The 13,818-nt window shown below is 47.7% G+C and overlaps 1 protein-coding gene across 4 annotated transcripts; it reads right to left on the minus strand.

The window, feature by feature from the left end:
* Nucleotides 1–411: 411 nt before the first annotated feature.
* ZDHHC23 (zinc finger DHHC-type palmitoyltransferase 23) lies at nt 412–12,587 on the minus strand. 4 transcript variants are annotated; one of them, XM_035728169.1, is made up of 5 exons: nt 12,330–12,587; nt 11,555–11,724; nt 8,794–9,504; nt 6,903–7,061; nt 412–5,020 (listed from the first exon to the last, which is right to left on the minus strand). In XM_035728169.1, exons 2-5 carry the CDS (start codon nt 11,695–11,697, stop codon nt 4,753–4,755), a joined length of 1,281 nt encoding a protein of 426 aa, XP_035584062.1. In that variant the 5' UTR covers nt 11,698–11,724; nt 12,330–12,587; the 3' UTR covers nt 412–4,752. The 4 variants fall into 4 exon arrangements, with proteins under 4 accessions (XP_035584062.1, XP_027440246.1, XP_035584061.1 ...); XM_027584445.2 differs by having other exon boundaries at nt 6,903–7,070; XM_035728168.1 differs by having other exon boundaries at nt 11,555–11,825; nt 12,330–12,465.
* Nucleotides 12,588–13,818: the final 1,231 nt, after the last annotated feature.

Raw genomic sequence — 13,818 nt, forward strand, 5'->3', positions numbered from 1 at the left:
TTCCTCTCTTAAGCTTTCCTTTATTTTACTTCACCTCAAGCATCAATTAGCCATTGAGTCTTTAGCAGCACATATTCTGACTGGGCCAGTGAGGACTTTTTACCTACTTATGGAACCTCCTAAAGACCCACAGGAAAATCCCTTAGTAAATGACCTGTAGTTCTTACCGGGCTATCCTAAAGACATGATTAAAAATAGTGCTGCTGACAAAATGCCCAAACAAGCAGTACCCCTGGCCTATAAAACGAGACAAAGTAACCACCAGGAAACGGGGTGTTTAGGGCCAGAGATAACAGGCCCGCAGGACGGGACACCTCAGGAGCCGGCGGAGCGGCCCAGCTCTAACACAGGCTTCCCTCGAGGCAAAAGAGTTCAGGAGACACACCAATACACACCAACTACTTCCCTTAAAGAAAGCACTTTATTTTCCATTTAAAGCAAATTGGTCACAGTACATTATTTTACATAAATGGCAGTAGTTTAAATCTCCATTTAAAAGGCCTTTTGTCTGAGTCTGAGGTGATAAGAGGATACGAATACATGTATAAAAACAGTGCAAAACGTCTAGCCCACAGCCTCCCACGTTGGCGGCAGGAATCCCCTTTAATGTTGCTGGGCCAGTTGCATTAAATATCGAACATTAAATATTCCTGGATGTCCTTTAGCCTAACATGAGACCCAGAAATGTAATCAAATGAAAAGGTTCAAAAGTCCTAACAACGCAAATCATCAAATCCCCCCAGACCACAGGGTCAGAGCAGACTGAGCTTCCCAGTTCTGGAACATGGCATCGTGTCAGTGGTGCCATGGGAAGAAATACACGATGTGTGTTGCATCGGTAACTAGAATCGACTGGCTCTGGTTTTAAAGCTTTGCCTTTGAGGAATGAATTTTCTAGGAGAGAAGGTGCCACCACGAAGGCTAGAGTAGCAGTTAAGTCAAAAGCCCAACTCAGAAATAGCTGGAATTAGCTGCAGCCTCTGAGAGATCTGTCTCCATGAACCACTCCGTCTTTGGCTACTGCCGGCCACTGTAGTGAAGCACGGGGTGCCGACGCAAGTGGGGTAACAGCCCATTAGCAACAAGATTACATGTAGCTAATTCTGCAGAAAGTTTCTGTTAATCACAGCAAACACCCACAGGAACACAGGGGACTTTTTTATTAGAGTTAAGCATAGCTCTCCTTCTTCCCCTGCATCACACCTTGGCGGTGTTTAACATAAAACGGCATACTTGCCCCGCTGCTGCTGAGAAAACCAGATTCCCAACAGATGCCTCAAGCGAAAGTCTCTATCCTCCCTTGCTTGTTTGAGGAAATTTTCTTTTTTCAAATGCAGGGTACCCACATATGGCTAAAATGAAGTCATATAAACCCACTTACCTCATTTAAAGAGACCCTTAAACTTCACAAAACACTGTTAAACATCCTGGTTAAAACTGTGCTTCTAGATGTCATATTTTTGCTTACGGTAGTTGAGTTTTGTAATAAAAAGCTAATGTCCTACCCAAAGGAAATATAGTCTATGAAGCAGATGGGTCAGTATTCTAGTGAAACCTTACTGGTATTGTGTTTTCTGGCAGTGGGAGATTCTAGTATAGAAAATTTTCTCTTACTAAAAATATTAGAAGTACCAAGGACTATTGCATAAGAAAAAGTTCATAGCAGTCTTTCTGCTAGGCAGGTGGCACAGTGGATGACAACAATTACTTCATTCAGCAAAGGACAACACTACTTGAATAGCAAAGATTTCCGGTATCCTAAGCAGACACAGAGGTGGCTGAGGTGAGATGACCAGCAGTGTCCCTAAAACTCACTTAAGGCTTGTTCACGGTCAGTTCATTTCAGGTGGGCCCAGCTAGAACCACAAAGTACTCTTTGGGTATCATTAAAAAAGCATTTTAAATACTGAAGGACGTTTCTCCTTTCGCAATCCTGATCCTTAACTATTTTTCCCTTAAATCTTGCGAATGGACCCATTTCCCTTCCCCAGGAATAGCACACAATGGCATGACCATAATGTAAGTGGTCAGAATATAGTAGATGGTTTGCTAAAGCTCCATATCAGTATGTTTATTAACAGGCTGAGGATGCAAGGGCAGGGGCGGGAGGGGGGTGGAGAAAAGGGAGTTGTGTTGTGCTGGGGAAGGGCTTGCCTCTATGGCCAACAAACTGCTGGTTTATAGGACTGCAGCGCAATTCTCCCGTGGCCGCCGCCACCGCCACCACCACAGGTTTCTCTGGGACTCTTTCGTTCCTGGAGACCTTGTCCTTTAAAAGGACAAAATCCCTCAAATAGTTCCAGGTCATAAAAAGGTGTAAAAATCTAGGAGCGTAGACTTAGGGTGTCCCGGGGCCTACAGAAACCCTGCTCACAAAGAGCCCCTTGTTTGCTGCTCCTTGTGGTGCAAATACTTCAGTAGGCTTTTATCCCCATAAAACCACAGAACTTTTTCAAAAGTTTGAGCTTTCTCCTGTAAAATGCCAATCATGATCTCAAGGAACTTAAAACAAGCAACTTCATCCCAACCAGCCGGAGTAATATACAAGGAGTCCTCATGGAGGTGAGGGAACCTGAGAGGCCCCATGTAGATAAACCATTAGGGCTGTGCTATTATAAAAATGGCAGTCGTTCCTGATTCTCCCACATGACTGCGGTCTCTTGGGTACTACTCATCTTTATCATGTCACATTTTGATGGTTGTTAAAGATTTGCCAAGAGGCTAAAATTACCGACCATACTATTCCTTCTATGAATTCTATTATCAACCGTTAGACGATCAGAGTTGGCTATACACCTGGCATTCAAGAGACTACAACTAGAGTTCTGGCCACATGTGCTGTCCTTGACATTATTCCTCTCTCTCTTATCTCAAACCTAGCAGAACAGAATTAGTTCTCTCAGATCCAGTGTTAATTCCAAATGAATGCTTGACTCTGGGCCAGAGCCAGGGCATCACTGTAGAAACCACAGACTGCTAATACCCCAGACTTGCTCTTTGGCTCATCCCAGTGGAATACGGAGCCTCTCACTGGTTAAACAATCCATCTCTGGGGAGCAGCAACAAGCCTGTATAAAGAGGTGGTGACTGTCTTAAGGACAGCTTTGTTTCCCGGCAGAACTAGGGATGGTGCTAGCTGCAGACGGCAGAGTCGCAGGAAGTACCAGTATTTCCTCTCAACATTTATGAACTTATGACAGCAGCATGCACAGACAGACTGAAAAAAACTGGCAACATTTCCCCAATTCTAAGCTATAAACCAAAGTAAACTTAAGGACTCATGAATTTTCTTTGGGACTGCAAAATAAGCACATGTAAAAAACTAAGTATTTCAAGAGGGCATTTTTCCCATCCAAAATTGCCTCATCCTAACTCTATGGCAGAACAGACCCATTCTCTATATAAATATTTAATCTTTTATACATTTTCAGTTTCAAGATACAAAAAAAGATAAGATTTTAGGAAGAGCTAGGGAAGAACCATATCCATTAAGTAGTGGAAACCATATATACCCTGTTTTTTCTCTCCAAGTGAGATATTTTGTCTAGGGCAAGGTGAATGAGAAGTAATGTGCAAGTAGGAAGATGCCCATCGACTCCTCAAAGAGAGTTCATGCCAGAAGAATATAAATGCCAAAAAACTGGTTTTTGCAACCGAGTACTGTAACTGACAGTGTTTGCATTACTTACATGGGGGAAAAAAAAAAATCGAGCCCTTGATATTGACCAGCCACCCTACCCAGGAAAGAGTGTAAACTGTTCCCCCACAGGAGTGTCTGTTCCCCTCTTCCAGCCTCATCAAAAGTGTGCTAGCACCTTCCCAGGTGAAACATGGAAAGAGGAAAAAAACAGTAATGCCTATTCGAGTTTGGAGTTAGAGTAAATCCAAACAATAAATATAGAAGAAATGAGATAAATGTAAGGACTCACCATCTAAACTCATGACCACTGTAACTTAATACTACCAATAAATAGAACTGTTTTGACTGTCCCTTCAGAATTAGATGACAGTGCGAATCCATCCAATCATCTTCTGTTTGAGTAGCTAATGTCTAATACTTCAGAAAGAGAAATTACCGTAACTGTACAATGTGGTACAATGTAGTATTTCAGGATCTTTCTTTCACTCTGAAATGCTGAAAATGGATTCCTCGGATAGTTTTGGCTTCTGTATTCTGACCTACAAACATTTTTCTCGGTCTTTGAGTTTTCCTAATAATACTTCATCCCTCTTGGGTGCTTCTGTCATTTTCCAGTGCTTTCCACACACCTGGTCCCTTGCACGACCCTCCCGACCGTGAGGTAGCCAGGGCAGGCGGCAGCACCCCACTTTACGGATGAACCTGAGACTTGGGGAAGTGACTCAACGAAGGGTCACATGGCTATCAGGAATTGAAAGGAGGACTGGAAACGATCCTAATCCAAACTCTTTCTCCCCTGCTAAGGGATGGGAATGGCTTCTATCAAGCTGTGCATTAGCAATCCGCATCGTCTCCCGCTCCTGGTGACTGAGTTAGTGAATAAGGTGACTGGAAAAGAATGGCTCTACTTTTACTGCTTCGATATAAAAATCTCTTAAGGTGAAATCAGAAAAATTCATTTCTTCCCAGTCCTGTGTCTAAACCTGAGCATGGCCCTAGACAGCCTTTAAGAAACGGGGGATAAAAGCGAACATCCTGCACGGACGCCGACGTGTACACTGGGAGGGCGCAGAGGGGAGAGCCACCCCTCACAGAGCCACACAGAAGGCACTTCAGACAATGTCCTCGGCTGGGTGGTGGCAGGGGGCGGCGCCCAGGGTGGAGAACTGATGCCAGTTCCGCAGGAAGCCCCGGTTGTACTGGCCCGTGTCCACGATGAGCCCGCAGAGGAGCCGGCGCCCCGTCTTCTGACGCAGGGCCTGCTGGACTTCCCGCTCGGTGACGTTGTAACTGATGTTGATCAGCTGGATGAGGAAGATGTACGCCATGCCCGCCGTGATGATCACGGAGTACCACACGCAGGTGAAGGACAGGGCGGAGCTGGGAGGACAAAGGGCAGGTCAGGATGCCGACCGTTTCGGTCAGAAAGCCGGCACCATCCTCACGTCTGACACACACAGCACCCATCACCAAGGGCTCTGGTGCCTTCCCCAACTATCCCAATTGGAAGATGCTTTTCTACCCTCAGAACACCAAAATGCTTAACCTGTGACTACTCACATGTCCTGTTTTATACTGTCATTCTTGCTGCCTCTTTTCCTAGGATGTTATATTAGAATAGCAAGGACATTTTTGCACTTGGTATCCCCCACACAAACACAGCGCCTGACATAACAGCATTCAAAAGCTATCAAATGAATGAACAATTCCTAAATTATTCGTAACTGAGGGGAAAACGAAGGCACCATGACATGCTATAAACGTCCCCCAGGAAGCTGGAATGGTGCCAAAGCTGTCCGTCTCCACTGTCTTCAGTACAATGGTGAACGCAAGGGAGACGTGAGTCCTTTACTTCCATGTAGGAGCACCGTCACATTTCAGGTCCAGCTTCTTCCAGCCGAACCGAATCACACAGGACAAGAAAGCTCCTTTCAGCTCCTTACAAAGACAGGAGGAGAGGCTGACTAATGTCCGCCAAATGATTATTTTCAAACATTCGCAAATGAGTTAGCGGGAAATGAACCCATCCTGAATCTTCATTTGTTAAGCTGAAAGGGACTCAGAGATGATTACCCCACCATAAAGATGAGGAACACCAGGGCTCAACAGGGTGACGTGAAGCACCCATACAGAGGGTGGGTACCCATGGCGGACTGTGTTCCTCATTCCACGTCAGCGATCCACAGAAAGTCCACAAAATTCATGCTTAGTGACATACAGACGTGCTCTGCTGTTAGGACATTTATCATGCGCAGTGTGACTGCAGAATTTCACAACCTACTAACACTCTCAATATAGAAAAATAAAAGGAACTTACCCCGAGCAGGAGGACCAGTCTGTTCTAATAATGCCCACAAATATCTAGATCTATGATGGCAATGGAAGATCTGTCCACAGACTAAGAAGCAAATACCTTCACAGGGGCACTAGGTGGGTAAAGCAGGGATTATTCTGAGAAAAGAGTGGGAAGAAAGAAAAGGACCCGGGGGACGGCGCTGTCCTAGCTCGGACTGGGGGAGTTGGGGAGGGGTTGGCCAGAGATACCAAACAGCATCTGCATCAGAGGGAAACGAGAGGAGGAGGGCACAAAGAACCCAGGCAGGGCCCCCCGCCCCCCGCAGTGATCTGGGGAGGGGCTCGCTGGGCCCAAAGCTGCAAAAGCCCAGCTTCTGACAAGGCATGGAGATCTTCACAATATATAAATGTGCCCCAACCTAACAAAGGAAATTTTGACCTAGATACCACAGTAATCATGAGTGGTGATTTTTTTAAAAAGTAGAACAGGACAAACCAGTGGAGGCTAAAAAGTAAATGCTATAGAAATTGTGAGAGCTCCACAAAAGGGTCAGAAGCAATAAATCAAGATAGGGCTAAAGAGCACGAGAAAGCCACAATCAAGTGACTTGCCATGATCATTTAGGACAAAACAGACCCCACACATCCCCTGGGACTCTTAGTTTACGGCTCTCGGTTCACCATTGCTAGCGGGGACGGGGCGGGGGCACGCAAGTGGTCATGTGAGTGACCCGGTCCAAATGCAGGGTACTAGTTCCTCACTCTGTAAGGGTCAAAGAACCTTTTGCCATCACCCTAGAACAACTCACAATTTTGTTGGCCATTTCAAAGATACCCAGCATCCAATAACCTGTCCTATGTTTTGGCTGAAAACTCCTAACCTAGCAGCAAAGCACGGCCCCTTGCATTAACAGCAGTGCCCACTCTCTCGTCTCTGGGCCTCGGTGCTCTGGTAGTCACATCTCACCTGTAATCTGCATAAACTCCAGGACAATAGAAGAGAGCTGTGAAGACACTTCTATCTCTACAAATGGTGTCCAAGGTCAATGTTATCCCGTACACCGAGGTGAGCAAGAAGATCGAAAGGGCAAGTATAAATGCTTGATGGTTTGATTCTCCAACACAGCTATTTATCCTCAAAACAGCAGAGGGGGAAGAAAAAGCAAACATTTTTTAAAGTTCTTGATACAGACGGGAGCTAAATGTATCATGCTGATGATCAATGCATAATGAATATAAACGCTGAACGACTATGCTGTGCACCTAAATCTAATATAACATTGTAGATCCACTATAGTTCAATGAAAAAGGAAAAAAATGTTCTCCATATAACTCACATAATGAACACGAAAGTTTCAAAACAGGGATCATGGGAATTTCAGCTATTAAAAAGTAAGTTCTCTTATTTTTCAACTTTAGGGAATTAAAAATTTGCCCACTGAGAGATGTAGTCATATTTTCCGCTTCTTCCAAAGTGAAATCATATCATTAGGACAAAGCTAAGTAAAAAGCAGAACCCAGCTAACAAATCTTTCTAAATCGTAATGAGTCTATTACCCAACCATGAAGAGGATTAATATTGTAACTACCACAATAAGGAAAGGCTGGTATCAGTTAGGAAAACTTAAAAAACCGAAAGTATTACACACTATGGGAAAATATGTGTTAAATACATATATTAATACAAAGATCCCAAGAGGTTAGAAATGTGTTGTGGGGTGGAGAACAACTCGATAATACGCAGACTACTTGTCAGGAAGAAAGCTCTGTCTCGTGGCCATTTGTCAGGCGGAATGTACGGGCGTCTCTCCAGCCCACCGCACACCAAGAGGCCCCAGTGGGCAGAGAGCTTTTTATTCAGAGCTGTCAGGCCCCCTGCAAACCAACTCTTGTAAATGGGCCACCACACACGCACACACACGCACACAAGAATACATGAAGACTCAGAAGTTAAAATCTAAAAGTGAAAATACCTGTTTATTCCTAAAGAAAGCCCCAGAAAAGAGCTATCCCTGTGCTTGAGGTCCACTCCAAGACCCTCCTGGCCTTGCTGCACCCTCTCCGTCCCCTACGTGCCCTCCCATGCGGGGAGGAAGGTATGCTACAAGCATGACCAGAATCCTAGCCATAAAAAGCGTACTTCACTCACCACAAGTGCCTTGAGAGCTAAGAGCTAGAGAGTAGCAAACATGCTACTTACAGCATTCACATCTGAATAAACGCTAACCCCTTTTAGATTTACTCAGTGAAGCAGCAACATTATCTTTCAAAGTTGTGCTTCACATGGCAGGGGTCTTCCGTGTCCTCATTAGGCACTGGTCAGCTGGCAGGCACTAAAAAAGCCCATTTATCTGCAAATAGCAAATAACAAAATAGGGAGTTACCTGGCGGGGCCTTATCTCAACAATGTAGGCTAGGAGAAATCAAAATGATGAAGGATGTATGGCGAGGGGACAAAGTCACCTACAACTACGGGAACACTTTCTTGAGCTCCGTGTTCAAAAGGCACAGGGCAGGGAAATATACCTAGATTGATTCTGATCCATTCTTTTCTAAAAAACGTCACTCACCTGCAAATACTTCTCTTTTACAAAGGAGAAAGTCAGTGAGGGGCGGCTTGGAAGAGAACAGCAAACTAGCAACAACAACAACGCCCTTCGGGAAATGACTGAAGGAACTACATCTGCGGAACTGGGAAAGCGGATGACTAAGTGGGAACATCATACCAGCCCACAAATATCTGCAAGGTGCAAAGCTGGGAAGGAGTGAAATTTTAGGATGGCACAAAGGAAGATCAAACAGGGCCAGGGTCTTAGGGGACTTTACACCTTGCAAGCCTCCAAATTTTTCCAGCATACCAGACACAGTGATGATCCATTCTCCGGACGCAGACGCCGCAGAGCCGGCAATGCCACGCCCGGGCCGGCCGCACCAGCTGACACTTGGCACACCAGTCCTCCTTCACCTTGGCAGGGCTTCCGGCCAACACCCTGCAAGGGCCCTTAAGATCGTCCTTCGGCGTGCGGTTGCTGAGACTGCCCGACGATCCCGCACCGGGGAGCCCTCTGGTCCTCTCCAGCCCGTCTCTGCTCAGGCATTCAACTTGGCTACTGCTGAGAGATTTGTCCTTGCTTGCTGGATTTCTGAGGTAGCCTGGATTCTTCTTGGCTCTGTACAGGGCCAAGAGTACCAGAAATAACCCGCAGGTAAGAAGAGCCAGCTGAGTGGGCCCCACACGCCCTTTGGGGACCACTTCCTGCAGGAACACATAGTACATGTAGCCCAGAGAGAACAGTCCGAGGCCCAGGAAAAACAGAGTCTGTTCTTTCCTTCTGTGAGTGAGGTAGTAGTACCATAGAGCCAGCACAGGAAGGGAGGTCAAAACCACCACCCCCAGGAGGAAATGCCAGGAAGCCACGCGGAGGAAGACGGGCAGGAGGATGAGTGGGGGGATGATGCTAATGTTAACTTTTTTGGCTCCCCTAAGCCAAGGAATTCGGAGGCGATCAGAAATAGTATCCATGATTCTTTCGCAAGTCTCTGGCTGCATGGATTTACATGTGATCCATCTAGTCAGAAGAGCACAAAGAGAAGGCACTTCACATGGGTTTGCTAAATTCAAAACCACGGACCACTGTAGGCTAAACAGCAGGATAAATGATAAAAGAGGCCAAAGGCCAAGTACTCTCCTTCCATACCACTGAACACGAGCTCTTCGGATCACATAGCACTTACTTAATATGAAAGAGAAGACAGTGTTTAGAAATCTAACAGTTAACAGTATTTCTCCACAAAGCAAACACACAGGAATACACACACATACTCTGTACAAGTACTGTCCAGACTTGGGTGAGTATAGATCCTCAAAAAAAATTTCATGATCTAGTTGTGAAGACAACAGGGATTCGGGAAGGATCAGAGAAGGGACAAAGCAGCAAAATCGCCCAGTGAACTATCGTGGCCAAACTCCGTAAGGTGTGCTCAGAGGAGAGTGGACACTGCTGGGTGGAGTCATGAGAGGGATCGCTGTGAAAAAGGTGGGACCTGCGCCCCACCTCGACAGCAGGCCAGCATGTGGCGGGGGGGGGGGGGGGGGGGGGGGGGGGGTGGGGGGGGGGGGGGGGGGGGGGGGGGGGGGAGGGGGCGGGAGGCAGGCAGGCGTTCCAGTGGAGTGGCACGTGCACAGCACAAACCCGTCCTGTGCCCGGGGGAGTCACGAGTCTAGCAGGGCCAGGGGCTGCACGAGTTAATAGTGGAGAGCTAACTAGTCAGAGCGAAATGACCAAGCTTCGTGGACACACGGCATTTATTGACATGTTTCTGCTTAGGCTAGCAAGACAAGGAACGATAACTCTTGATTGTAGACAAATAATTAGAAAAGTAAGGCAACAACTTGGACATGCGGGCGGTAAAGTTAAATGGGAGTCACACAGAGCACAGGACAGAGGGAAGACTGGGAGCCTATCTCCAGGGAAGGGTACGGCAGGAGCAGCGGGAGACTCAGGGACGGCCCAGTCTCAACGCTAGAGACAGAAAGAAGGTTAATGGAGAGCTGTGGTCTCGGTGATGGAGGTTATGGAAACAGCATCATTTTCCATTCATTAAAGCAGAGTGCTCCATTTTCTCCGTATGGATTTTAGACTAAGTCCATTTAAAAATACCTGTAAAAAAGACTAACGACACTATCAAGGAAGAATTACAAAGGTCTATAGGGTCTTGAGGGCTCTGGTAGTAAACTACAGTGGTCCCAAGATGCTTTTCACATCTAGATGAATGCACCAAGCTCTAAGTCAGCAACGTGCCACTACAGTGACTTTTTTTGACCGAAGTAATCATTAATAGGATAAGCAAGTTTCCAACATCCTTATTCTCCTCCCACATTGTGCTTTCCATAGGGCAACAATTTTTAGGTATATAATTATTTAGAAAATAGATTAAAACCTCATTATTACTGTTTGGTACAAAATTTTTTCTCTGATGTTAAAAATCATCTTTTTGGATAGTAATTTGCAAGATGGGATAACGGTGAAAATAAAAGCCAAATACGATGATTATCAGTCAAGACGTTGCTACCCATGCTGAAAACAGCCAGTCCAGTGCAGGGCCATGCCCCCCCCCCCCCCGCTGGATTTCCTCCCCAGGGAGAAGGGTGAGACTAATGGGAACAGCAAGAACATGATCTTTCAACCCTTTGTGGCCAGGTGCAGTCCAGCCTCAAGTAGTCGATCTCTAGATGCTGAGAACACTGAGAATGTAGGAAGGTCCTAGTAATAATGTTCACTTAAATGTACAGATTCTGCTGGTCTGCACTTTATTTTTTATACATTTAACTTGCCACTATCCCTTTATTTGCCTGTCTCTCCATCATCTTCTCCCTTGAAGTGAAAAATAATAATGCCTACTAAACTGAGCGGAATAGACAGCTGCGCAGTTGTGCACTACTGAGTAATTCACCTTCATAAAATCCTCACACCTGACACATAAGACAACTCTCAATTTTAGATCCTGGGAATAGCATCAAGAGCAGATTCTAGTGTTCTGGATGGCTAAGCTTAAAGTAAGCATGGTAGTTCTCCAAAGAGCCAGTGGGGTCAACTTCAAGAAAGACTCTGCCCTTACCTATCACACCCTTCATCGAGATCCTGGCAATCACACAAACAAGCGGCCACGTGGTTCTTTTCCCCATTTCGATCGATGTACTCGCAGCAGCACAGGGGCTCCAATTCAGGTTCTTCCGCTTTGTTTTTCTTCAGTGGCTTCATACTGCCCTTCTGTGTCACGATTTCCACCTGTCACCACGAGGTTTTAAGAAGCCTTCAGTAGGTAAAGGCGAAAAGAACACGACTCACATCTTGTAAACGCATCCACGCCTCTGATTATCCGCCAACGCCTGAGAAATCAAACAGGAGAGGGAAGAGGGGGAGGGGGAGTCTCATTTTCATCAGGCTTTTCTTGCTCGGCTCGGCCAGACAGGGAGCTCTAGGGGCTCCCAACCGCCTTCACCGCCCCTTCCTACCAGGGCTGGCGCCGTCTGGGTACCAGCGGTTCCCATGGTGACAGCCGACCACACGGGCCCGGACAGCCGGGGCGCGGGCGGCTGCGCTCACCTGCCGGTGCAGGATGGGGAGGGCCGAGCGGCCCCCGCCCAAAGCCCAGGTGCAGGTGAAACTCACCCTCTGGGCTGCGGGCGGAGAAAGGCGTGTGCCGCGGGGGCCGGCGCCCGCACCCGGCCTGGGGAGGCCACCAGACGCCCGTGCAGCGCTCGGGGTCGCCGTCCAGCCCTGTGTCTCCAGCTCCGCGCAGGGCGCACCTCTCCCGCCCCCGCCGACCGTGAGGACGTGGGCGGGCCGCGAGCGCCGCCCCGCCCGAAGAATGACCTTGGAAGGGAAGTTACCTGGGTTCCGGGGCCGAGGTGCGGCTGCAGCCAAAGAGGCCCAGGTGGAGGGGAGAAGGGTAGATTCCTCCCGAGGCGCGGACGCGTCTTCCGAGCTCTGCTCCGCTGGGCTCTCTGTATGACGGCTGGAGTCCCGGAGACCCCGGCTCCGCTCCGCCGCGCCTCCGCCACCGCCCACCTGTGAGCACAGGCGGCCGCGGCCCGGGCACTCGCCCGCCTCCCCGTCGCTCTCCTGCCCGCCGGCTCGGCGTGGCAAGTCCGCGCGCGCTTCCGGGTGCCCCGCCCCCGGCGCCGGGGATCCCCTCCCGCCCGCACGTGCGCCGCCCGGAGCCCGGCGGAGCCGGCCGGTCAGGCCCCACCCCCGGCCCGAGGCCCTGGCGCCGGGAAGAAGCAAGGACCTGAGGACCGGCACCTGGGAGTGGGTGCCGGCGGCGGGGCCTAGGCTGGCCCGGCACGCCCGCCCCGCCCGGCCCCGGTGCGGCCCCGCGGGTGGCTGCGGGCGGTACGTGGGCGGGGCAACCCCAGAGCCCTGGGCCGGGGGGAGGTGCCGATGGAAAGATGGGAAACCCGGGAACCCGGAGGATTCCCTAAGCACTGGAGACCCGTGGGTCGGCCAGTCTTCATTCGGACGCCGGCCACAAGCTTAGGTGGAGATCTCCACCGCAAATTGTTACCAAGGTACCGCCCCCACATTCTCCAGCCTTCCCTTAAAGGCCCATCGCTGTCCCTGATCTGTTCATTTATAAAGCTTGTTCATTTTCATGATTTCTGGCGAGCAGATTCTACATTCGACCGGCAGGCCGACTAGTACTTTTGTCCCAACAGTCTGCATATTTGAAATGAAACAGTCTGCATATTTGAAATGAAATGAATCCTCTTTGAGTTTTATTTTTGCACAAAATTTTTTAAAGAGTGTAGGCCCAATACACGTTTTCACTATAGCAGGTTTCTAGTTATTTGTGTTTTGGGGTTTTTTTAACAGAAAAAAAAACTACAACTCAAGACATTTTGGGTTTTATTGATATTCAATTTACGTAACAGGCTCAAATGCAATTAATTAAGTTCTGCATACATACATGTTTAGTCTTAATATATAAAGCAACTTTGGTAATTTTCTTTGAGGTATATTTATGAAGTACAAGTTTTACAGAAACATCACAAAAATATTGTTTGCCACTGATCTTTTTTGTGAATTTAACAAAGTCTTCAAGTTTATAATCCAGTGACTCACTCACAGCCCCACTTCATAAATCAAAAAACCCCCGGGTAAGTACACTGGTACCCCAAGGTAGGTTTGTTGGGAATCACCCAGAGAAATCCATTTTCCCTGTACTTAATCTCAAAAATGACTTTAGCTATCTCCTGTGGCTCTGGGGAAAGAGAGAAACATGTAACTAAAGGCAAGCATTGTCCAAACAGTAAGAATATATACCAATTATTGGGCACTGTCTTTCTCTTGTTCCAAAGACATCACTTGTATTGAGACATA

Source organism: Zalophus californianus, chromosome 1 (assembly GCF_009762305.2).
Source record: "Zalophus californianus isolate mZalCal1 chromosome 1, mZalCal1.pri.v2, whole genome shotgun sequence".
Taxonomy (NCBI): Eukaryota; Metazoa; Chordata; class Mammalia; order Carnivora; family Otariidae; genus Zalophus; species Zalophus californianus.

Excerpts from the sequence above, each read along its gene's own strand:
- ZDHHC23 (XM_027584445.2), bottom strand. The coding sequence starts at position 11,697 with ATGAAGCCACTGAAGAAAAACAAAGCGGAAGAACCTGAATTGGAGCCC. Across the intron at positions 9,505-11,554 it reads CTCGATGAAGGGTGTGATAG|ATGGATCACATGTAAATCCA; the intron begins GTAAGGGCAGAG and ends TCTTCTGACTAG. Across the intron at positions 5,021-6,902 it reads GGAGTTTATGCAGATTACAG|CTCCGCCCTGTCCTTCACCT; the intron begins GTGAGATGTGAC and ends TTGTCCTCCCAG.